Source organism: Oncorhynchus mykiss, chromosome 19 (genome assembly GCF_013265735.2).
Source record: "Oncorhynchus mykiss isolate Arlee chromosome 19, USDA_OmykA_1.1, whole genome shotgun sequence".
Lineage (NCBI taxonomy): Eukaryota > Metazoa > Chordata > Actinopteri > Salmoniformes > Salmonidae > Oncorhynchus > Oncorhynchus mykiss.
Genome location: NC_048583.1, coordinates 8,713,453 through 8,741,009, shown reverse-complemented (window position 1 = coordinate 8,741,009; position 27,557 = coordinate 8,713,453). Strand labels below are relative to the sequence as shown.

General features: G+C 41.2%; 1 protein-coding gene across 1 annotated transcript; it reads right to left on the bottom strand.

Annotated features, from left to right (window-relative positions):
* LOC118941438 (up-regulator of cell proliferation-like) lies at positions 1–27,324 on the bottom strand. The gene is made up of 9 exons (XM_036954147.1): positions 27,251–27,324; positions 26,349–26,409; positions 25,154–25,701; positions 17,928–18,056; positions 12,713–13,010; positions 9,819–9,867; positions 9,357–9,623; positions 5,084–5,353; positions 1–2,949 (listed from the first exon to the last, which is right to left on the bottom strand). Exons 3-9 carry the CDS (start codon positions 25,258–25,260, stop codon positions 419–421), a joined length of 3,651 nt encoding a protein of 1,216 aa, XP_036810042.1. The 5' UTR covers positions 25,261–25,701; positions 26,349–26,409; positions 27,251–27,324; the 3' UTR covers positions 1–418.
* Between the last annotated feature and the right edge of the window lie 233 nt (positions 27,325–27,557).

The window sequence follows — 27,557 nt, the reverse complement described above, 5'->3', positions numbered from 1 at the left end:
AGAATAGCTGGCCGCTAAACTAACTTAGCAATCTTTGTTTTGCTGACATGGGCTAAATGACTGACTGTCAGTGACTTGCATAACAAGAGAAAACCTGCTGATATAAAACCACATTTCTAAATTGCACCTTGTGTATTCTACTATTCTAACTGGTAACTTAGAACACTTAGAACATGATGGGCAGGGATTCTGCTGTCCTAGTGACGGTAATAAACTGCTTCCACCATTGGGATGACAGGACAAGTCCTTCAGCACGATTCATATGCTCATTTGGGGGTTTGGATCTGTTTTATATTCTGCTTTCAGCACCCATTATCCAGGAATAAATGTCCTTATTGAAGAACCGTTTCCAACCATTGTACTTAAAGCATTAACTGGTGTATGCATCTGCAACCAAGCTGTTTCTGACACTTACAATTCATTTATTCAATTTGACAGACTCCCACAAGCTTTGTGTCCACTTCAGGAAATGTGTCATGTCATCATTACTCTGGCATTTGATTAAGTCTTGCATCAAGCTCTTTTTGAAGTCATATACAGCCTCACTGTAGCCAACATTGACTGGAGCCATCGGGGGAGTCCCATGCCAGAGTCCTGGGATGTAGCAGCTGCTTGTGTCTGGATCGTAATCCATCACATCAGTGAACTTGGTGATATTCTCCTTCTTCTCCATTCTGGCTGCTGCCTGGGTCATTTCATTCAACTGTTCCAACAACTTCTTCCGCTCTCTCATGTTGTTGTCATGAGCAGACATGTCTGACACATTCTGGTGCACAAAATGACATATCGGCTTCTTCCCCAATTCCTTCATCCTGAGGAAGGTATGAACAACAATCTGCAGAATGTCTTTCATCTCTGTGGAGTTCTCCATGGAGATGTTGATGATAGTGACATCACTGAGTCCTATCACCAGTGTGGCCAGTTCATTGTCATGTTCATAGCTATCATCTAGTTGAGCCAACTCTGGTGATTTCAACCCCTCTGTGTCAATGATCATGATGAAGTCACATTTCAGCTCCTCCTTGAGTTCTTTGTTGACTTTAATCAGTAGCATGAAGGCCCCTCTGGTGCATCTTCCACTGCTGACAGCAAACTGGACCCCAAACATGGTGTTGAGGAGAGTGGACTTCCCAGTGCTTTGGACCCCTAAAACTGAGACAACCAGGATCTTGCTGTTAGAGCCCACAAGATTATGAAGCTCAGTCAGAACAGCTGATATCCATTTCAGAGGGATATATGATGCATCTCCATCCACAAGCTCAATGGGGAAACCATCCAACAGCATCTGAGCACACAATCCAGGGAGATGCTCCATCTGTTTCCTTTGAGGACTGTCTTCAGGGAGGGAGCAGGCAGCTTCATATAACTGGCCCAACTCACGCAGGAAGTGTTCAAGACCCAAGGAACAGTCAGATAATTGCTTATCCAAATCTTTAATGTCGTCTTTTCTCTCCGGAGAATATTGGCAAAGATCTTTGTACTGGTCCCGCAAAGCAGACAGGTTCTTTGGTGACAGATTGTCCAGATTTATCCGCATCCATTTGAGGAAATAGGAACGCTCAGGTCCTGAACCTGACAATCCTGAAATGAAGCTTTCCATTGCATCTGACATGTCAAATGTATATTGTTTCTTTCTCAGCTCTTCCTCCTTTGTATTCAGAGAGCTGTCTTGATCCCCTGCTTTTCTCAGCCTACATCGCTCTTTCTCCAACTGGGAAAGCTTTTTCCAGATTTGCCCCTGTAAGGGTAGCTGTTTGTCTTTAAATTTGACTGTGTCTGTGATGTTGCTGGTGATTTCATCTGCCATCTTCCTGGCACTCTGACAGTCATGGCGGTCTTCATCAACCAGAATCCCACTGTGACGAGCTATGTCAGTCATGTTTTCCACTGTCAACCGGTCTGGACTATTTTCAATGATGTCACCAACAGATGATTGCAGCGTTTTGACAAATTCTGCATCGTTTTTCTTTTTCTTAACAATCACATTTTGCTCATTGATACTGCAGTTTGTGATCATTTGTTTTAATGTGTCTACTCTGAATGATTTTCTCTGAGAGTTGACGACCAGAAATATCTCTGCTTTTGTGTTTTTGCTTTTGAACAAATTGAGATCTGACTCGAAATCATCAGTGAAAATGTAAACTGCAGCTGATGTTTGACACAGAAAGGAGAACTGTGTTTTAAAGGACCTGATGTCTCCTCTGAGATTGGCCACCGCCACAGGCTTAGTGAAAATGTCTATGTTTCTGTTCCCACATGGAAGGTACCAGCTGATTTCAACCAGACCATCTGAGATTCTATGGGGGACATCGCCACATTCCATATCATGATGAACAAATGTGTCATGGTACTGCTGAGGGTTACTAAGCAACTTGTTCAAAATATGAGACTTGGACACTCTAATCTCACCTAACCTAACAAAGGACACCATGGGAATATCAGAGAGTACAATTCTCTCCTCCACAAAAGCCTTTGTGGATGTTTGGGAAGAGAGTCTAAACTTCTTCACTATGTCCCTCAAGGCCCACAGCATCAAAGTGATTTGTTTTGTGTCACAGTTGGGCAGCAGCAGAGGAACAGCAAACTGACACATGGACATTTTCTGGACCATCTCCTGCTGCAGGAAACCATCTGAACACAGAAACAGGGCTGTAATCAGGTCCAGTGGATTAATGACATTACTGTTAGCAGAGTCACTTTTTAGATTCTCAAAACGGTCTGTACCCGGAAATGAAACATCTGTGTCAGAGGACATACATTTGACACTCCTAGCATTCAGATTTGCCATCATTAATTTCTTCAGGAAGGCCCCTGGAAGTGCCTGCATAGTGGTAAGAGGTTCATCTGATGTAGTATCAGCATTTATCTCAAGGACAGTACTTAACGTCAGCTTGTTTTCATAATGATCTTCCAGTCCAGTCTTTGACAACAGATCCATCAGATAGGATCCTGTAAATAGAAAGGAAGATCAGGAAATATGAAATATTCAGGAAAATCACCATCATATATTTCTCATCAGGGAAGATACTGTACCTTTACATCCTATTCTGACACATCCATTATGATTATTTCATTTACATTACAGTCATTTAGATAACTAGTCAGTTTGACACCAGAGATAATATTTAAGTAGGTTACTTCATTACAACATTCGCTTAAAATGAACCTTACAAATAACAGTGTTGGGTGATATGAAAAGCCATATTCAATAAATGATAGAATAATACTCGTAGGAAAGGTTTTCATCTTAAACTCACAATCTGTGGATACTCTTTGACTAGAAAGGATCTAAATGTTTGTAAAACATCACAGCACAATTGAAAAATATATGGCACATGGAAACCAAATGAGGGTGGTCTATGGTGATAGGTGGGATTAAAGAGCTGAGGTCTATGGTGATAGGTGGGATGGGCTGAGAGTGGCTGAGGGTTGAGATTAAAGAGCTGAGGTCTATGGTGATAGGTGGGATGGGCTGAGAGTGGCTGAGGGGTGGGACTAAAGAGCTGAGGTCTATGGTGATAGGTGGGATGGGCTGAGAGTGGCTGAGGGGTGGGACTAAAGAGCTGAGGTCTATGGTGATAGGTGGGATGGGCTGAGAGTGGCTGAGGGGTGGGATTAAAGAGCTGAGGTCTATGGTGATAGGTGGGATGGGCTGAGAGTGGTTGAGGGGTGGGATTAAAGAGCTGAGGTCTATGGTGATAGGTGGGATGGGCTGAGAGTGTCTGAGGGGTGGGATTAAAGAGCTGAGGTCTATGGTGATAGGTGGGATGGGCTGAGAGTGGCTGAGGGGTGGGATTAAAGAGCTGAGGTCTATGGTGATAGGTGGGATGGGCTGAGAGTGGCTGAGGGTTGAGATTAAAGAGCTAAGGTCTATGGTGATAGGTGGGATGGGCTGAGAGTGGCTGAGGGGTGGGATTAAAGAGCTGAGGTCTATGATGATAGGTGGGATGGGCTGAGAGTGGCTGAGGGGTGGGACTAAAGAGCTGAGGTCTATGGTGATAGGTGGGATGGGCTGAGAGTGGCTGAGGGGTGGGACTAAAGAGCTGAGGTCTATGGTGATAGGTGGGATGGGCTGAGAGTGGCTGAGGGGTGGGATTAAAGAGCTGAGGTCTATGGTGATAGGTGGGATGGGCTGAGAGTGGCTGAGGGGTGGGATTAAAGAGCTGAGGTCTATGGTGATAGGTGGGATGGGCTGAGAGTGGCTGAGGGGTGGGATTAAAGAGCTGAGGTCTATGGTGACAGGAAGGATGGGTTGAGAGTGGCTGAGTGGTGGGATTAAAGAGTTTATGTTTGGTAATGTATTATTATGTGATTGCTGTATATAAAAGTACCAGGTATGTAAATTGTATGTGTAGAATGTATGTATAAGTAGCAGAAAAGCTGTAAAAAAATATATTTATAAATATTTATAAATATATTTAAAAAATGTCCCCCGAAGAGGTGGGTGGTGGATGGGTTAACATGCTGACCAGACCGGACACGTCACGTGCGCGAGCGTCACAAAATAAATGTAGAAATCCATGTTATTCAATTATTGCACCCACACTGCTCGCGTGCGCCAACGAGCGTCTGCGATGCCAAGGGCTAAAATAGAACTCCTTTCTATTTCTGACGCAGATGGCGCTGCAAGTCCTGCCTCTCCCATCTCCTCATTGGTTTATAGAAGCAGGTACCCACGTGCCATCTCCTCATTGGTTATACCCACGTGGGTGATTGAAAGACGAAATGTTTTGCCGGTTGTCGTGGTAATACTATGAAAGGTTAGATGCCAATCACCATATAAGTTCAAAGATGAAAAAGCCTGGAAGAAGGAGAGATGACTAGAAACTATTCGGTTGGCCGTTTTGTGTCGATTAATTGGCGGAGTAGAGGAGTTTGTGCATTTCAGGTAAAATAACTCAATGTTTATATCACAGGACAAATTAGCTAGCAACAGCAAGCTAGCTCAATAGGACAAATTAGCTAGCAAGTGCAAGCTAACTAGATAAATTGCCATACATGTTTAATGTTTAATGCCGGTTTGGGTTCCGTGTAAATAAACATCTTACTTTTTACATTTTTTATAATTAGGGAACATCCTTACTTGTAATGAGGGTTGTTGACACCAGTTGACTTTGCCTTCCATCTTCCAGCACAGTGCAGAGAGTGACGGAGTACTGAGTACCACCTTGCAGGTCAGAAAGAGTGATGCTGTGTGAAGATGTGGTAGTGATGTGTTGTTCTGTCCCTGGACAGCGGTAGGAGATCTTGTAATGATGTTGGGTTTGGTCCAATCCTGGTGGCTGGCTCCAGCTAACAGCAGCTGATGTGGTATCCACTGAGTCAACAGTCAGCTGGTCTGGAACAGGGGGTACTAAGGGGAAATATATTATTGTCAGGGCTACAGTTTAACTCCAGAAACATATTACAACATATTATACGCAGGTTTTGGGGTTTTGCTCATTTTTGTTTTTGAGGATGGTTCTGTTTGGGTTTGACCTGATTGGAATCATCCTCGTTGTACAGGATGTGTTTCACCTGTTGCCTCATTAGTCAGTTGTGCTGGCACAGGGGATATTTAAGAGCAGCTGACCATTTGCTCCATTTGGCATGAGAGATGCTGGAAGTTCTTTACCACGGTTTAGCTCTTTATTTATTGTATTTTTTTATTTCACCTTTATTTAACCAGGTAGGCTAGTGGAGAACAAGTTCTCATTTGCAACTGCGACCTGGCCAAGATAAAGCATAGCAGTGTGAACAGACAACACAGAGTTACACATGGAGTAAACAATTAACAAGTCAGTAACACAGTAGAAAAAAAGGGGAGTCTATATACATTGTGTGCAAAAGGCATGAGAAGGTAGGCGAATAATTACAATTATGCAGATTAACACTGGAGTGATAAATTATCAGATGGTCATGTACAGGTAGAGATATTGGTGTGCAAAAGAGCAGAAAAGTACATACATAAAAACAGTATGGGGATGAGGTAGGTAAAGTTGGGTGGGCTGTTTACCGAGAGACTATGTACAGCTGCAGCGATCGGTTAGCTGCTCAGATAGCAGATGTTTGAAGTTGGTGAGGGAGATACAAGTCTCCAACTTCAGCGATTTTTGCAATTCGTTCCAGTCACAGGCAGCAGAGAACTGGAGTGAGTTGCGAAAGTATTCGGCCCCCTTGAACTTTTGCGACCTTTTGCCACATTTCAGGCTTCAAACATAAAGATATAAAACTCTATTTTTTTGTGAAGAATCAACAACAAGTGGGACACAATCATGAAGTGGAACAACATTTATTGGATATTTCAAACTTTTTTAACATATCAAAAACTGAAAAATTGGGCGTGCAAAATTATTCAGCCCCCTTAAGTTAATACTTTGTAGCGCCACCTTTTGCTGCGATTACAGCTGTAAGTCGCTTGGGTTATGTCTCTATCAGTTTTGCACATCGAGAGACTGAATTTTTTTCCCATTCCTCCTTGCAAAACAGCTCGAGCTGCTTTATGTTTTGGATCATTTTCTTGTTGGAAGACAAATCTCCGTCCCAGTCTCAGGTCTTTTGCAGACTCCATCAGGTTTTCTTCCAGAATGGTCCTGTATTTGGCTCCATCCATCTTCCCATCAATTTTAACCATCTTCCCTGTCCCTGCTGAAGAAAAGCAGGCCCAAACCATGATGCTGCCACCACCATGTTTGACAGTGGGGATGGTGTGTTCAGCTGTGTTGCTTTTACGCCAAACATAACTGATTGTTGTCCTATGGACAGAGTCTCCCACCTCAGCTGTAGATCTCTGCAGTTCATCCAGAGTGATCATGGGCCTCTTGGCTGCATCTCTGATCAGTCTTCTCCTTGTATGAGCTGAAAGTTTAGAGGGATGGCCAGGTCTTGGTAGATTTGCAGTGGTCTGATACTCCTTCCATTTCAATATTATCGCTTGCACAGTGCTCCTTGGGATGTTTAAAGCTTGGGAAATATTTTTGTATCCAAATCCGGCTTTAAACTTCTTCACAACAGTATCTCGGACCTGCCTGGTGTGTTCCTTGTTCTTCATGATGCTCTCTGCGCTTTTAACGGACCTCTGAGACTATCACAGTGCAGGTGCATTTATACGGAGACTTGATTACACACAGGTGGATTGTATTTATCATCATTAGTCATTTAGGTCAACATTGGATCATTCAGAGATCCTCACTGAACTTCTGGAGAGAGTTTGCTGCACTGAAAGTAAAGGGGCTGAATAATTTTACATGCCCAATTTTTCAGTTTTTGATTTGTTAAAAAAGTTTGAAATATCCAATAAATGTCGTTCCACTTCATGATTGTGTCCCACTTGTTGTTGATTCTTCACAAAAAAATACAGTTTTATATCTTTATGTTTGAAGCCTGAAATGTGGCAAAAGGTTGCAAAGTTCAAGGGGGCCGAATACTTTCGCAAGGCACTGTACCTCTCTAGTTACTGGTAAAGAGATACCTCTCTAGTTACTGGTAAATATATATCTCTCTAGTTACTGGTAAATGTATATCTCTCTAGTTACTGGTAAATATATATCTCTCTAGTTACTGGTAAAGATATATCTCTCTAGTTACTGGTAAAGAGATGATGGGCTGTAGTTGGGGGAAGATCTCTTACTAGTGCAGATGGTTGTAGAGACAGGTTGACTTTGTTCCACATTGTTCAGCACAGTTGTAGTCTAGTGGTTAAGTGTGTTGGGCCAGTAAACGAAAGGTCGCTGGTTTAAATCCCAGAGTCTGATATCAGCAACAGGACCTGGAATCCCCGACTCTGTGAAAAATCTGTTGATTTTCCCTTGAGCAAGGCACTTAACCCTAATTGCTCAGGATAAGAGTGTCTGCAAAATGACTAAAACGTAGTCTGAATAAAAACACAAGTTATCCTACTGTACCTGCGGATAGGGATGCTGAGACCTACTGTACCTGTGGATAGGGATGCTGAGACCTACTGTACCTGCGGATAGGGATGCTGAGACCTACTGTACCTGTAGATAGGGATGCTGAGGCCTACTGTACCTGTGGATAGGGATGCTGAGACCTACTGTACCTGCGGATAGGGATGCTGAGACCTACTGTACCTGCGGATAGGGATGCTGAGGCCTACTGTACCTGTGGATAGGGATGCTGAGACCTACTGTACCTGCAGATAGGGATGATGAGACCTACTGTACCTGTGGATAGGGATGCTGAGACCTACTATACCTGCGGATAGGAATGCTGAGACCTACTGTACCTGCAGATAGGGATGCTGAGACCTACTGTACCTGCGGATAGGGATGCTGAGACCTACTGTACCTGCGGATAGGGATGCTGAGACCTACTGTACCTGCAGATAGGGATGATGAGACCTACTGTACCTGTGGATAGGGATGCTGAGACCTACTATACCTGCGGATAGGAATGCTGAGACCTACTGTACCTGCAGATAGGGATGCTGAGACCTACTGTACCTGCGGATAGGGATGCTGAGACCTACTGTACCTGCGGATAGGGATGCTGAGACCTACTGTACCTGTGGATAGGGATGCTGAGACCTACTGTAACTGCGGATAGGGATGCTGAGACCTACTGTACCTGCGGATAGGGATGCTGAGACCTACTGTACCTGCAGATAGGGATGCTGAGACCTACTGTACCTGCAGATAGGGATGCTGAGACCTACTGTACCTGCGGATATGGATGAGACCTACTGTACCTGTGGATAGGGATGCTGAGACCTACTGTACCTGTGGATAGGGATGCTGAGACCCACTGTACCTGCGGATAGGGATGCTGAGACCCACTGTACCTGCGGATAGGGATGCTGAGACCCACTGTACCTGCGGATAGGGATGCTGAGACCTACTGTACCTGCGGATAGGTATGCTGAGACCTACTGTACCTGTGGATATGGATGAGACCTACTGTACCTGTGGATAGGGATGCTGAGACCTACTGTCCCTGCGGATAGGGATGCTGAGACCTACTGTACCTGCGGATAGGGATGCTGAGACCTACTGTACCTGCGGATAGGGATGCTGAGACCTACTGTACCTGCGGATAGGGATGCTGAGACCTACTGTACCTGTGGATAGGGATGCTGAGACCTACTGTACCTGCGGATATGGATGAGACCTACTGTACCTGCGGATAGGGATGCTGAGACCTACTGTACCTGCGGATAGGGATGCTGAGACCTACTGTACCTGCGGATATGGATGAGACCTACTGTACCTGTGGATAGGGATGCTGAGACCTACTATACCTGCGGATATGGATGAGACCTACTGTACCTGTGGATAGGGATGCTGAGACCCACTGTACCTGTGGATAGGGATGCTGAGACCTACTGTACCTGTGGATAGGGATGCTGAGACCCACTGTACCTGCGGATAGGGATGCTGAGATCCATCTGCTTTGGCTTCCATCTTCTCCCTCTGTAGCCACACTGAACTGGTACTTTTTACCAGGGTTGAGTCTGCTTATTTCAACTTCATGAACATGTTTCACCCCTATACTGCACGGTTCCACGTCACAACCCCAGGTCACTCTGAACTTCTGTGGTCCCTTCAACCCTTCAGGAGGACCCCAGCTCAGAGACACAGAGTCTGATGTCAGCAACAGGACCTGGATGTCACCAGGAGGGGGCAGCACTAGTGAAGGAATAACGGGGGATTGAAAAACAGACTTCATTGACATTCCAAACACACATTTGTACTATTTATACCAGCAGTTAAAGGAAAACAATTGACGTATTACAAAATGTATCCTATAAAATTGAGATTCAAATGAAATAATATTTTTTGGGTCAGTTTATTCTGTTTCCACTTACTGTAAACTCTACCTACCATCATCCGCGGCCAACGTTGTGTGTTGGTCTCTATCAAAACTCTTAGGCTGCGAAAACAAAATTAGAATTAGTAATTTCTTCAAAACAAAATATTTTGCTAAATGTAAAACAGATGTTTTTTCAAAGATACATCAACTGCTTTTGATATTCTTCTGCAACGCTGAGAGTGCAGATGACGTATTTTGAACAACGTTGTGAATTTAACATTGTAATAGTCCATTTTTAGAGTCATGTCCCCCTCCATCCTTGACTTTTCCTAAATAAGTAAATGTATTACACTGCCGTTGTTAAAATGACGATATCACAACTTTTACAATGTTAACTGTTAATCTGTCTATCTGCATATTTCAAGACATGGTATTTGAGGGAGCGGTGAGATACCCAATGGGGTGGACCATACAGTACCTTTCTCGTTAATGATTTTGAACAAAATTCAACTTTAAAAACTGGAAATCAAATTATGCTCCATCACTAAAACAGTGGACGAATGAAATGCATTATTATTTAAATATTGAAAAGGTGTGGGCTCCAGAGAACAGTGTAACTTGAGGCTGTATGGCATAGAGTGCTACAAGCACAGGAAGGTTCCAGGAGATGGAGGGGGAGTGTGGTTGTGAGACATACATGATGTGTATGGGTGGGAACATGTGAGTCTGAGCAGGTGTGATGTCACTGATGTTTGTTGAAATTTCTGTGCGTCTGTTTATTGTATTATGTTTGGTTATTATTGTTTGAGAAAATACACTGAACAAAAATATAAACGCAACATGTAAATTGTTGGTCCCATGTTTCATGAGCTGAAATAAAAGATCCCAGAAATGCTCCATTGCACAGAAATTGTATTTTTCGCAGACCACGTATATGATGTTTTCTGGGCGAGCGGTGTGCTGATGTCAACATTGTGAACAGAGTGCCCCACGGAGGCAGTGGTGTTGTTGTATGGGCAGACATTAGCTACGGACAACCAACACAATTGCATTTTATTGATGACAATTTGAATGCACAAAACTATCATGACGAGATCCTGAAGCCCATTGTGAGGCCCCTTTTGTACGATATCTGTGACCAACAGATCCATATCTGTATTCCCAGTCATGTGGAATCCATATATTAGGGCCCAATGAATTTAACTGATTTCCTCATATGAACTGTAACTCAGTAAAAGCAATGAAATTGTTGCATGTTGCGTTTATATTTTTGTTAAGTGTATATATAAAAATAAAATCGTACAAAAACTATAATTACATATCACAAACATAATGTATTATAAGCCGTTTTAGGAGAACGTTCTTCTCCCCCTGCCCTTCCTTCATCCCTTCCTTCATCCCTTCCTTCATCCCTTCCTTCATCCTTTCCTTCATCCCTTCCTTCAGCCCTTCCTTCATCCTTTCCTTCATCCCTTCCTTCATCCCTTCCTTCAGCCCTTCCTTCATCCCTTCCTTCATCCCTTCCTTCATCCCTTCCTTCATCCTTTCCTTCATCCCTTCCTTCAGCCCTTCCTTCATCCCTTCCTTCATCCTTTCCTTCATCCCTTCCTTCATCCCTTCCTTCAGCCCTTCCTTCATCCCTTCCTTCATCCCTTCCTTCATCCCTTCATCCCCCTGACAGCAATCCATGCTTTGGTTTAGCTTCATTGGCACTGTTGACACATGCTAACATTTTAGCAATTATTGTACACATCTCATTAAAGTCATGGGACAAATATTAGCCTTGTTCACACATCATGTTCAAATCATCTACAAGTGACCTCGTTGAGCTTCACAATCAATTTTAGATACAGTACTTTTGGATGATTTGGACATGATACGTGTAAAATGCTAATATCAGTCCCATGACTTGAATTGGATTTGAGCCACAAATGCGAGAAAAAAACGTGCATGTGGAAACAGTGCCAGGAAAACTAAACCAAAGCATGGATTGCTGTGATACTTTCAAATAACGGAAGACACATTTCAGTTGAATGCGTTCAGTTGTACAACTGACTAGTTATCCCCTTTCCCATGTAATTTAAGATAGCAATAAAACCAGAATGAAAAACAGATCACAATAAGCCCTTACAACAGGGACTGTGAAGAGACAGACATTCTATATTTTGTATTGTATTATGTATTGTATTATGTCTGCCACGTTATTTAATTGTAACATAAATATAGTGCAATATATACTACTTTGTGTTTTGTTTCCTGTTTGGACCCCAGGAAGAGTAGCCACTTCCTCAGCAGCAGATAATTGCAGATCCTAATCAGAACTAATAATACTAAGATCTTCATGAACACAGCCAAAGGATTATTGTTGCCGTAGCACATATGAAATGTTTTTATTGGTCTGTTAGAATGTTGACGGCCCAAACTGGGATGCCTCGAGTCCCAACGGTTCTAGTGTTAATTAAGGAGTGTTCAGACATTTACTGGAACTGCACTGAACAACCCCGAAAGAAAAGAGAACCCCAGTAGTTACCTGTCTTCCTGATTAACCCCAGTAGTTACCTGTCTTCCTGATTAACCCCAGTAGTTACCTGTCTTCCTGATTAACCCCAGTAGTTACCTGTCTTCCTGATTAACCCCAGTAGTTACGTGTCTTCCTGATTAACCCCAGTAGTTACCTGTCTTCCAGATTAACCCCAGTAGTTACCTGTCTTCCAGATTAACCCCAGTAGTTACCTGTCTTCCAGATAAACCCCAGTAGTTACCTGTCTTCCAGATAAACCCCAGTAGTTACCTGTCTTCCAGATTAACCACAGGAGCTATCTGTCTTCCAGATGAACCCCAGTAGCTACCTGTCTTCCAGATTAACCCCAGGAGCTAACTGTCTTCCAGATTAACCCCAGTAGTTACCTGTCTTCCACATTAACCCCAGTAGTTACCTGTCTTCCAGATTAACACCAGTAGTTACCTGTCTTCCTGCTTTCTTTATATCATGGGAGATCATATCATGTCCTTTGTGGTTTGTCTCTGCACACTGACTGCAGATCAGCATCTGGTCTGTCCTACAGAACACCTCCAGAGGACTGTAGACATGTTGACAGAGTTTCTGCACCAGGTCTCCAGTCACATCCACCAGTGTGTGTTTCTGTAGTTTAGGTATTGTATAGTGCTGTCTGATGTGGGCCCCGCAGTAGGACACACTGCAGGTCTGACAGAACTTCACAGCTTGGACCTCAGAGCAGATATCACAGGGTACCTCTACTGGCCTGGTGGGAATTGGAAATAACAGTTATTAAATACATTGATCAAAAGAACCTGATCCATTCAGAAGCTCCAGGTGGTATCTGATTTTAAGTACCGTGGCATCATAGTTGATTCCAACCTCTATTTTAAAAAGCATGTGAAAAGGGTCATTCAGATAACCAAATTCAACCTAGATCATTTCCCGATTTATATGAAATTGTTTGACTACAGAGGTAGCAAAACTTACTTCAAATCTATGATACTCCCCCACTTAACATACTGCTTGACTAGTGAACCAAGCTTGCTGTACAACATTAAAACCTATTCAGTCTGTCGACAAACAGGCTCTCAAAGTGCTTGATAGGAAGCCCAATAGCCATCTTCACTGTTACATCCTCAGAAAGCATGAGCTCCTGAGTTGGGAAAATCTTGTGCAATACACCGACGCATGTCTTGTATTCAAGATCCTAAATGGCCTGGCTCCCCCTCCACTCAGTAGTTTTGTTAAACAGAAAACCCAAACATATGGCAGCAGATCCACAAGGTCTGCCATGAGAGGTGACTGTCCCTTAAGAAAAAGCATCTTCAGTAAATCCGCTTTCTCTGTGAGAGCTTCCCATGTCTGGAATACACTGCCATCAGACACACATAACTGCACCACCTATCACACTTTCACAAAATGTATGAATACATGGCTAAAGGTCAATCAGATTTGTGATCATAATCCCTAGCTGTGTATTGTCGCTTTCCATGTTGTCTGTTTGTGAGGTGTGGAAACACTTTGTTGCTTTTATGAATTTTGTTGTGCTGCTTTTTGTCCTATGTCGCTCTGTCTGTATGCTACGTCTTGCTTGTCCTATGTCGCTCTGTCTGTATGCTACGTCTTGCTTGTCCTATGTCGCTCTGTCTGTATGCTACGTCTTGCTTGTCCGATGTCGCTCTGTCTGTATGCTACGTCTTGCTTGTCCTATGTCGCTCTGTCTGTATGCTACGTCTTGCTTGTCCTATGTCGCTCTGTCTGTATGCTACGTCTTGCTTGTCCTATGTCGCTCTGTCTGTATGCTACGTCTTGCTTGTCCTATGTCGCTCTGTCTGTATGCTACGTCTTGCTTGTCCTATGTCGCTCTGTCTGTATGCTACGTCTTGCTTGTCCTATGTCGCTCTGTCTGTATGCTACGTCTTGCTTGTCCTATGTCGCTCTGTCTGTATGCTACGTCTTGCTTGTCCTATGTCGCTCTGTCTGTATATTACGTCTTGCTTGTCCTTTGTCGCTCTGTCTGTATATTACGTCTTGCTTGTCCTATGTTGCTCTGCGTGTTCTCACTGCTCAATGATTGTCTATATTGATATTGTTTTTAATAACCTGCCCAGGGACTGCGGTTGAAAATTAGCCGGCTGGCTAAAACCGGAACTTTTACGGAAACGTTGATTAATGTGCACTGTCCCTGTAAAAATAAAATAAACTCAAACTCAAACACATGGCCTGATAATATAACACATGGTAACCTACCTATCTGTTATCATGATAATATAACACATGGTAACCTACCTATCTGTTATTATGATAATATAACACATGGTAACCTTCCTATAACTATCTGTTATCATGCTAATGTAATACATGGTATCCTACCTATAACTTCTGTTATCATGATAATATAACACATGGTAACCTACCTATCTGTTATCATGATAATACAACACATGGTATCCTACCTATCTGTTATCATGATAATATAACACACGGTAACCTACCTATAACTTCTGTTATCATGATATTATAACACATGGTAATCTGCCTATCTGTTATCATGATAATATAACAGATGGTAACCTACCTATAACTTCTGTTATCATGATAATATAACACATGGTAACCTTCCTATCTGTTATAATGATAATATAACACATGGTAACCTACCTATAACTAATATAACACATGGTATCCTACCTATAACTTCTGTTATCATGATAATATAACACATGGTAACCTACCTATAACTAATATAACACATGGTATCCTACCTATAACTTCTGTTATCATGATAATATAACACATGGTATCCTACCCATCTGTTATCATGATAATACAACACATGGTATCCTACCTATCTGTTATCATGATAATATAACACATGGTAACCTACCTATAACTTCTGTTATTATGATAATATAACACATGGTATCCTACCTATCTGTTATCATGATAATATGACACATGGTAACCTACCTATAACTAATATAACACATGGTATCCTACCTATAACTTCTGTTTTCATGATATTATAACACATGGTAACCTATCTATCTGTTATCATGATATTATAACACATGGTAACCTACCTATAACTTCTGTTATCATGATATTATAACACATGGTAACCTACCTATAACTTCTGTTATCATGATATTATAACACATGGTAATCTACCTATCTGTTATCATGATATTATAACACATGGTAACCTTCCTATAACTTCTGTTATCATGATAATACAACACATGGTAACCTACCTATCTGTTATCATGATAATATAACACATAGTAACCTACCTATCTGTTATCATGATATTATAACACATGGTAACCTATCTATCTGTTATCATGATATTATAACACATGGTAACCTATCTATCTGTTATCATGATATTATAACACATGGTAACCTACCTATAACTAATATAACACATGGTATCCTACCTATAACTTCTGTTATCATGATAATATAACACATGGTAACCTACCTATAACTAATATAACACATGGTATCCTACCTATAACCTATAATACCACCCTGCGTACCACTGCTGGCTTGCTTCTGAAGCTAAGCAGGGTTGGTCCTGGTCAGTCCTTGGATGGGAGACCAGATGCTGCTGGAAGTGGTGTTGGAGGGCCAGTAGGAGGCACTCTTTCCACTGGTCTAAAAAATATCCCAATGCCCCAGGGCAGTGATTGGGGACACTGCCCTGTGTAGGGTGCCGTCTCTCGGATGGGACGTTAAACGGGTGTCCTGACTCTCTGAGGTCATTAAAGATCCCATGGCACTTATCGTAAGAGTAGGGGTGTTAACCCCGGTGTCCTGGCTACATTCCCAATCTGACCCTCAAACCATCACGGTCACCTAATAATCCCCAGTTTACAATTGGCTCATTCATCCCCCTCCTCTCCCCTGTAACTATTCCCCAGGTCGTATAACTAATATAACACATGGTATCCTACCTATAACTTCTGTTTTCATGATATTATAACACATGGTAACCTACCTATAACTTCTGTTATCATGATATTATAACACATGGTAATCTACCTATCTGTTATCATGATATTATAACACATGGTAACCTATCTATCTGTTATCATGATATTATAACACATGGTAATCTACCTATCTGTTATCATGATATTATAACACATGGTAACCTATCTATCTGTTATCATGATAATATGACACATGGTAACCTACCTATAACTAATATAACACATGGTATCCTACCTATAACTTCTGTTTTCATGATATTATAACACATGGTAACCTACCTATAACTTCTGTTATCATGATAATACAACACATGGTATCCTACCTATCTGTTATCATGATAATACAACACATGGTAACCTACCTATCTGTCATCATGATAATATAACACATAGTAACCTACCTATCTGTTATCATGATATTATAACACATGGTAACCTATCTATCTGTTATCATGATATTATAACACATGGTAACCTTCCTATAACTTCTGTTATCATGATATTATAACACATGGTAACCTACCTATCTGTTATCATGATAATATAACACATGGTAACCTACCTATCTGTCATCATGATAATATAACACATGGTAACCTACCTATCTGTTATCATGATATTATAACACATGGTAACCTATCTATCTGTTATCATGATATTATAACACATGGTAACCTACCTATAACTTCTGTTATTATGATAATATAACACATGGTATCCTACCTATCTGTTATCATGATAATATGACACATGGTAACCTACCTATAACTAATATAACACATGGTATCCTACCTATAACTTCTGTTATCATGATAATATAACACATGGTAACCTACCTATAACTTCTGTTATCATGATAATATAACACATGGTAACCTACCTAGCTGTTATCATGATAATATAACACATGGTATTCTACCTATCTGTTATCATGATAATATAACACATGGTAACCTACCTATAACTAATATAACACATGGTATTCTACCTATAACTTCTGTTATCATGATAATATAACACATGGTAACCTACCTATAACTAATATAACACATGGTATCCTACCTATAACTTCTGTTTTCATGATATTATAACACATGGTAACCTACCTATAACTTCTGTTATCATGATATTATAACACATGGTAATCTACCTATCTGTTATCATGATATTATAACACATGGTAACCTATCTATCTGTTATCATGATATTATAACACATGGTAACCTATCTATCTGTTATCATGATATTATAACACATGGTAACCTTCCTATAACTTCTGTTATCATGATAATATAACACATGGTAACCTACCTATCTGTTTTCATGATAATATAACACATGGTAACCTACCTATCTGTTTTCATGATAATATAACACATGGTAACCTACCTATAACTTCTGTTATCATGATAATATAACACATGGTAACCTACCTATCTGTTGTCATGATATTATAACACATGGTAACCTACCTATAACTTCTGTTATCATGATAATATAACACATGGTATCCTACCTATCTGTTATCATGATATTACATGGTAACCTACTGTACCTATAACTATCTGTTATCATGATGTGTATATTTGTTTTGCATTAAGTCACAGATCTTTTATTTCATGAGGTCATCATTATTAAAACATAGACCTGTATTTACAGCTGGGCTCAAATCAGAATCTCACCCTTTGTTTTGTAGAGAGTCTGCTCCTTTGAAATTAAGAGGGAAATCCATGGATTTGTCAGTCGTCATTGATAGAAAACCAGAGGAAATAGACTCTGCGCTCTCTGGAGGGCCCCTAGTAGTACAAGACCTTCACACAAAACACACAAAAACAAATACAACACTAAATACTAAAAATACAATTAAAGAAAATACAATTAAATACAATTAAAGAAGAATCTACTGTTTTAGTGCGCATGAACAGGAACGCGCTGCACATTGTTTTTATCCGCTATTACCAACAGTTTATTATGTCTTCAATTTTATCGATTATTTACGTTTTAGGGTCCCAGTGGTTGGTTTGAAATGTTTGGACCAAGTTAACAGGTAATATATTAGATACTTTGTAGGCATGTTGGGCGAGTTGAAACCGGTGTATTTCTGAATCAAACGCGCCAAATAAATGGCCATTTTAGGGACATTATCAAACAAAAGGACCATTTATGATGTTTCTGGGACATTTTGGAGTGCCAACAGAAGAAGATCTTCAAAGGTAAGGCATTAATTATATCGCTATTTCTGACTTTTGTGTTGCACCTGCCTGGTTGAAAAATTATTTTCATGTGTTTGTATGCGGGCGCTGTCCTCAGATAATCGCATGGTATGCTTTCGCTATAAAGCTTTTTTAAATCTGACACAGCGTCTGGATTAACAGTAAATTAATATTTAAGCCTATCTATACCACTTGTATCTTTTATCAATGTTTATGATGAGTATTTCTGTCATTTGAATTTGGCTCTCTGCAATTTCACCGGATGTTGTTTGAGACAGTGGATTACTGAACAAAACGCTCCAATTTAAACTGAGGTTTATAGACATAAAGAGGGACTTTATCAAACAAAACAAACATTTATTGTGTAACAGGGACTCGTGTTAGTGCCACCAGATGAAGATCATCAAAGGTAAGTGATTAATTTTATTGCTATTTCTGACTTTTGTGTCGCACCCGCCTGGTTGAAAAATGATTTTCATGTGTTTTGTATGTGGGACGCTGTCCTCAGATAATCGCATGGTGTGCTTTCGCCGTGAAGCATTTTTTAAATCTGACAGCGGCTGGATTAACAAGAAGTTAAGCTTTATTTTGATGTATAACACATATATTTTCAAGAATGTTAAATATCTGAATTTAGTATTTTAGAATTTCGCGCTCTGCAATTTCACCGGATGTTGACCAGTTCCAGTGAAGAGAAATCTACAGCATACAATGACATTCTAGACCATTCTGTGCCTCCACTTTTGAGACAACAGTTTGGGGAAGCCCTTTCCTGTGTCAGCATGACAATGCCTCTGTGCACAAGAGGTCCATACAGAAATGTGTTGTCGAGATTGGAGTGGAAGAACTTGACTGGCTTGCACAGAGCCCTGACCTCAACCCCATCGAACACATTTGGGATGAATTGGAACGCAGACTGCGAGCCCTAATCGTCCAACATCAGTGCTTGACCTCACTATACGCTATGTGGCAGAATGGAAGCAAGTCTCTGCAGCAATTTTCCAACATCTAGGGGAAAGCCTTCCAAGAAGAGTAAAGGCTATTATGGCAGCAAAGAGGGGACAAACTCCATATTAATGCCCATGATTTTGGAATGAGATGTACTTTTGGCTATGTAGTGTATCTACCTAAAATACCTCATACTTCTGCACATTGATCTGGTACTGATACTCCCTGTATATAGCTCTACATTGATCTGGTGATCCCTGTTGTGCCAGTGGATTCGGAAAGTATTCAGACCCCTTGACTTTTTCCGTCACAGTCTTTTTCTAAAATTGATTGAATTAGTTGTTTTCCTCATCAATCTACACACAATACCCCATAATAACAAAGCAAAAACAGGTTTTAGAAATGTTTGCAAATGCATTAAAAATTAAAAACAGAAATATCACATTTACATAAGTATTCAAGACACTTTACTCAGTACTTTTTTGAAGCACCTTTCTTCTTGGGGATGACGCTACAAGCTTGGCACAGCTGTATTTAGGGAGTTTCTCCCATTCTTCTCTGAAGATTGTCTCAAGCTCTGTCAGGATGGATGGGGAGTGTCGCTGCACAGCTATTTTCAGGTCTCTCCAAAGATGTTTGATCAGGTTCAAGTCTGGGCTCTGGCTGGGCCACTCAAGGAAATTCTGAGACTTGTCCTGAAGCCCCTCCTGCGTTGTCTTGGCAGTGTGCTTAGGGTCGTCCTGTTGGAAGGTGAACCTTCGCCCCAGTCTGACGTCCTGAGTGCTCTGGAGCAGGTTTTCATAAAGGACCTCTCTGTACTTTGCCGCATTCATCTTTCCCTCGATCCTGACTAGTATCCCAGTCCCTGCTGCTGAAAAACATCTCCACAACATAATGCAACCACCACCATGCTTCACCGTAGGGATGGCGCCAGGTTTCCTCCAGAAGTGACGCTTGGCATTCAGGCCAGAGAGTTTAATATTAGTTTCATCAAACCAGAGAATCTTGTTTCTCATGGTCAGAGAGTCCTTTAGGTGTATTTTGGCAAACTCCAAGCAGGCTGTCATGTGCCGTTTACTGAGGAGTGGCTTCAGTCTGGCCACTCTGCCATAAAGCCTGACTGGTAAAGTGTTGCAGAGATGGTTGTCCTTCTGGAAGGTTCTCCCATCTCCACAGAGGAAGTCTGGAGCTCTGTCAGAGTGACCATCGAGTTCTTGTTCACATCCCTAACCAAGGCCCTTCTCCCTCGATTGCTCAGTTTGGCCGGGCAGCCAGATCTAGGAAGAGTCTTGGTGGTTCCAAACTTCTTCCATTTAAGAATGATGGAGGCCACTATGTACTTGGGGACCTTCAATGCTGCAGAAATTTAAATTTTTAAATGTTTAAATTAAGGTATCTGTTTTTTATTTTTAATAAATTTGCAACAATTTCAAAAAATCATTTTTTCCTTTGTAGTTTTGGGGTATTGTATGTAGATTGATGAGGGGGAAAAAATTATTTAAGCCATTTTAGAATAAGGCTGTAAAGTAACAAAATGTGGAAAACGGTAAGATGTCTGAATACTTTCCGAATGCACTGTATACAGTGGGGCAAAAAAGTATGTAGTCAGCCACCAATTGTCTAAGTTCTCCCACTTAGAAAGATGAGAGAGGCCTGTAATTTTCATCATAGGTACACTTCAACTATGACAGACAAAATGAGAAAAAGAATCCAGAAAATCACATTGTAGGATTTTTTATGAATTTATTTGCAAATTATGGTGGAAAATAAGTATTTGGTCAATAACAAAAGTTTATCTCAATACTTTGTTATATACCCTTTGTTGGCAATGACAGAGGCCAAACGTTTTCTGTAAGTCTTCACAAGGTTTTCACACACTGTTGCTGGTATTTTGGCCCATTCCTCCATGCAGATCTCCTCTAGAGCAGTGATGTTTTGGGGCTGTTGCTGGGCAACACGGACTTTCAACTCTCCCCAAAGATTTTCTATGGGGTTGAGATCTGGAGACTGGCTAGGCCACTCCAGGACCTTGAAATGCTTCTTACGAAGCCACTCCTTCGTTGCCCGGGCGGTGTGTTTGGGATCATTGTCATGCTGAAAGACCCAGCCACTTTTAATCTTCAATGCCCTTGCTGATGGAAGGAGGTTTTCACTCAAAATCTCACGATACATGGCCCCATTCATTCTTTCCTTTACACGGATCAGTCGTCCTGGTCCCTTTGCAGAAAAACAGCCCCAAAGCATGATGTTTCCACCCCCATGCTTCACAGTAGGTATGGTGTTCTTTGGATGCAACTCAGCATTCTTTGTCCTCCAAACACGACGAGTTGAGTTTTTACCAAAAAAGTTATATTTTGGTTTCATCTGACCATATGACATTCTCCCAATCTTCTTCTGGATCATCCAAATGCTCTCTAGCAAACTTCAGACGGGCCTGGACATGTACTGGCTTAAGCAGGGGGACACGTCAGGCACTGCAGGATATGAGTCCCTGGCTGGCGTAGTGTGTTACTGATGGTAGGCTTTGTTACTTTGGTCCCAGCTCTCTGCAGGTCATTCACTAGGTCCCCCCGTGTGGTTCTGGGATCTTTGCTCACCATTCTTGTGATCATTTTGACCCCACAGGGTGAGATCTTGCGCGGAGCCCCAGATCGAGGGAGATTATCAGTGGTCTTGTATGTCTTCCATTTCCTAATAATTGCTCCCACAGTTCATTTCCTCAAACCAAGCTGCTTACCTATTGCAGATTCAGTCTTCCCAGCCTGGTGCAGGTCTACAATTTTGTTTCTGGTGTCCTTTGACAGCTCTTTGGTCTTGGCCATAGTGGAGTTTGGAGTGTGACTGTTTGAGGTTGTGGACAGGTGTCTTTTATACTGATAACAAGTTCAAACAGGTGCCATTAATACAGGTAACGAGTGGATGACAGAGGAGCCTCTTAAAGAAGAAGTTACAGGTCTGTGAGAGCCAGAAATCTTGCTTGTTTGTAGGTGACCAAATACTTACTTTCCACCATAATTTGCAAATAAATTCATTAAAAATCATACAATGTGATTTTCTGGATTTTTTTTCTCATTTTGTCCGTCATAGTTGAAGTGTACCTATGATGAAAATTACAGGCCTCTCTCATCTTTTTAAGTGGGAGAACTTGCACAATTGGTGGCTGACTAAATACTTTTTTTGCCCCACTATATATACAGTGGGGAGAACAAGTATTTGATACACTGCCGATTTTGCAGGTTTTCCTACTTACAATGGATGTAGAGGTCTGCAATTTTTATCATAGGTACACTTCAACTGTGAGAGACGGAATCTAAAACAAAAATCCAGAAAATGACATTGTATGATTTTTAAGTAATTCATTTGCATTTTAATGCATGACATAAGTATTTGATCACCTACCAACCAGTAAGAATTCCGGCTCTCACAGACCTGTTGGTTTTCCTTTAAGAAGCTCCCTGTTCTCCACTCATTACCTGTATTAACTGCACCTGTTTGAACTCGTTACCTGTATAAAAGACACCTGTCCACACACTCAATCAAACAGACTCCAACTTCTCCACAATGGCCAAGACCAGAGAGCTGTGTAAGGATATCAGGGTTAAATTGTAGACCTGCACAAGGCTGGGATGGGCTACAGGAATATGGCAAGCAGCTTGGTGAGAAGGCAAAAACTGTTGGCGCAAGTATTAGAAAATGGAAGAAGTTCAAGATGACGGTCAATCACCCTCGGTCTGGGGCTCCATGCAAGATCTCACCTCGTGGGGCATCAATGATCATGAGGAAGGTGAGGGATCAGCCCAGAACTACACGGCAGGACCTGGTCAATGACCTGAAGAGAGCTGGGACCACAGTCTCAAAGAAAACCATTAGTAACACACTACGCCGTCATGGATTAAAATCCTGCAGCGCACGCAAGGTCCCCCTGCTCAAGCCAGCGCATGTCCAGGCCCATCTGAAGTTTGCTAATGACCATCTGGATGATCCAGAGGAGGAATGGGAGAAGGTCATGTGGTCTGATGAGACAAATATAGAGCTTTTTGGTCTAAACTCCACTCGCCGTGTTTGGAGGAAGAAGAAGGATGAGTACAACCCCAAGAACACCATCCCAACCGTGAAGCATGGAGGTGGAAACATCATTCTTTGAGGATGCTTTTCTGCAAAGGGGACAGGACGACTGCACCATATTGAGGGGAGGATGGATGGGGCCATGTATTGCGAGATCTTGGCCAACAACCTCCTTCCCCCAGTAAGAGCATTGAAGATGGGTCGTGGCTGGGTCTTCAAGCATGACAACGACCCGAAACACACAGCCAGGGCAACTAAGGAGTGGCTCCGTAAGAAGCATCTTAAGGTCCTGGAGTGGCCTAGCCAGTCTCCAGAACTGAACCCAATAGAAAATATTTGGAGGGAGCTGAAAGTCCGTATTGCCCAGTGACAGCCCCGAAACCTGAAGGATCTGGAGAAGGTCTGTATGGAGGAGTGGGCCAAAATCCCTGCTGCAGTGTGTGCAAACCTGGTCAAGAACTACAGGAAACATATGATCTCTGTAATTGCAAACAAAGGTTTCTGTACCAAATATTAAGTTCTGCTTTTCTGATGTATCAAATACTTATGTCATGCAATAAAATGCAAATTAATTACTTAAAAATCATACAATGTGATTTTCTGGATTTTTGTTTTAGATTCCGTCTCTCACAATTGAAGTGTACATGTGATAAATATTACAGACCTCTACATGCTTTGTAAGTAGGAAAACCTGCAAAATCGGCAGTGTATCAAATAATTGTTCTCCCCACTGTACATACATAAAAATGTGTATCTATTTGATTTCTCGTGTTACTATTTCATTTGTTCATTTCAGTATTCTTTTTAAACTGTATAGCTCGTAGGAAAGCATTTCACGGTAAAGTCTACACCCGTTGTATTCAGCATTTCACGGTAAAGTCTACACCCGTTGTATTCAGCATTTCACGGTAAAGTCTACACCCGTTGTATTCAGCATTTCACGGTAAAGTCTACACCCGTTGTATTCAGCATTTCACGGTAAAGTCTACACCCGTTGTATTCAGCATTTCACGGTAAAGTCTACACCCGTTGTATTCGACGCATGTGACCAATAACATTTGATTTGCACTACCACTGGCCCATGATTTCACCTCCGTTATTTACACCAACTATATTGATTAGAATTAAAGGAATTAAAACATCCCATCATGCTTAGGGTCATTATAGGGGCAGTAGGTAGCCTAGTGGTTAAAAGCATTGGGCCTTTAACCGAAACGACGCTGGTTTGAATCCCCGAGCAGGCAAGGTGGAAAAATATGCTGTTCTGCCCTTGAGCAAGGCAGTTAACTCCCAACAACAACTGCTCCCTGGGCACCGATGACGTGATGTTGATTAAGGCAGCCTCCCGCACCTCTCTGATTCAGAGGGGTTGGGTTATATGTGGAAGACATATTTCAGTTGAATGCATTCAGCTATGCAACTGACTAGGTTTCCCATAGAATAAAATGTTATATTTACTATGCAGTAACTCAATATCTTTCATAGAAATCATATGAACATATTGGTATATATTTGAGAGGTGTGTTGTATTTCTGGTCAAAATCCTCACGTTAATCTATTACATAATTATAGCATAGGATCTAAAAGTATTAAACAAGAACACAAACACACCTCATATCCTGACAACTGTAATGGAAACAGACATCATGAGAAGTGCTACACATGCTTAATTGAACACCCACCTCTTCATATCAGGGTCCATGGTCTCAACAAGATCCTTGTTTGGTGACCCAACTTTACGTCTTTTTTTAGGGATGGCTTCACCCTCAGCCCCCTGATGATAACTCATTATAACTCTCAGAGAGGAGGTCTCACAATCCTGAAGAGGACTTGTCTGGTCCCATATCAATCTGATGATAACTCATTATAACTCTCAGAGAGGAGGCCTCAGAATCCTGAAGAGGACTGGTCTGGTCCCATATCAATCTGATGATAACTCATTATAACTCTCAGAGAGGAGGCCTCAGAATCCTGAAGAGGACTGGTCTGGTCCCATATCAATCTGATGATAACTCATTATAACTCTCAGAGAGGAGGCCTCAGAATCCTGAAGAGGACTGGTCTGGTCCCATATCAATCTGATGATAACTCATTATAACTCTCAGAGAGGAGACCTCAGAATCCTGAAGAGGACTGGTCTGGTCCCATATCAATCTGATGATAACTCATTATAACTCTCAGAGAGGAGACCTCAGAATCCTGAAGAGGACTGGTCTGGTCCCATATCAATCTGTAAATAAGAAGAGTAAACACCATTATATTAAAACGTTTAAATACAAAAGCAGAGTAGAACTACTGTTGGCCTGCAGTGCTGGGGATTTAAATTGACAATATAATGACATTCTGTAAAGCATTTTGTACCGAATATAATTGTGAAAAACACTAATGGCAGAATTTATTTATTTATTTATTATTATGTAAAAAAAAAAAAAAAAAAAGATTTAACCCAGCAATGTGGCATAATTATAGTGATCATGTAATCAGGTTCTTTCAATGTCTTTTTCGTTAAGGTCTTCTTTCAGGATATTGTATTATGCCTAGGCTGGACACGCCCCAACCTGGTCATCGCTAGACGAGATACAGTTTATGCCAATTTGACATCAAAAGCACATTTTTGCATTTTTGTTACCCCTAACCCTTTTCTTAACGTTAACCTAATTTTCCCAACCTACTACGCCAATTATACTAACCTGCGAAGTAGGTCCTATCCTGCTAGGAAAAGTAAATCCTGTGGTCAATTCTGACATAAACTGTATCCCTTTTAACCAAAAGGCCTCAACGTGCCCCAAACATAGAGAACGTTAGAGGCCAAAAGGCTGTATCAGTATGGGCAGCGCTTCGACCAACTGGGTGTGACTTCCAACTTCATTGGCTTACCCTTCCTGGTGACCGTGTTGGAGTCATGTCCAGCCGGGTCATTAGGAGGAATCAGCCAGTCCTGAAGAAGAAAAGGTACTACTTTAAAAAAAGAGAGACAGCAGGGGCAGCGCCAGTGATGCTATCTCTATGGCCCAACGCAAAACAAAAGTGGCTGTCTTTTTAGGAATCCATTTTGTCATGGTTGGATGGGAGTCATAGGCTCTGTCCAAAATCTGTATTGCCTACTACTTACTAAAACGACAACGGGTACTACTATATACTATTTAGAAACGTACTATTTGCTAAAAATGTATGCCGTAAGCACCAAATATCAACTACTAGACTCACCTTTAATTTGGGCACAGTGCGTCCGTCGTTCCTCAAAAGTGTGCAGCGAATTATAGCCGAAATTTGTACAACATCATTGCATTTAAAGCATACTCGATTTCCAAATTTCACATATAAAACGTTATATTTTCGCATACCTAAAATGCCTAATATTTAGAATGCAAGTATGTGTATTCGGACATAACAAATAAAAAAATATGTAACGGGGCTTAATTAGGCCTATGACCGCCTATCAGAGTTCGGGAAGAAAAACATGTATAGAATACACACGATTGTCTATTGTTTCTTTCCTCATAAGCATCTCTTATTTTAGGAAAAATATATTAATATATCTGCTAAATAGCTTAAATCTCAGCGTCAGGTAGCTGTGTAAAAGAGAACACTTTTCGTGGTCTTCCTTGTGCGCACTCCGCAATTATGCCAGTGGGCCTAGTGGGGTACTAGATTTATTTACTTGCCATTTATTAGAAAAAATATGAAAAATCGGGCCTGTATTATATATGTTTCGTTGGATAATAATCGACGCACAAAGAATCTTACACCTGACTTTAATAATAAAAACATGAACCTACCATTTCTCCTGCTGTCTTGCAAGTCGAACAACCTGTGTGAAGCCACAGAAAGAGAGAAAAGTTGTCGAATTTACTTTCAGTTTCTAACAGGAAAGAATTTCAGGAATAGGAATAGACACAAAGAAACATAACAAAATATAGCATTTAGTTATAAAAGAACCGTCATTTGTCATAAATTAATATTCAATTGTTGAGGTTGATTTACTTCGTAACATCTATGTAAATCATTAGAATGTGTCCACAGATAATCCTTAGACGAACTGTGAATCAAACACCAAGCAACCAACCAGCAACCCAGCAACAAACC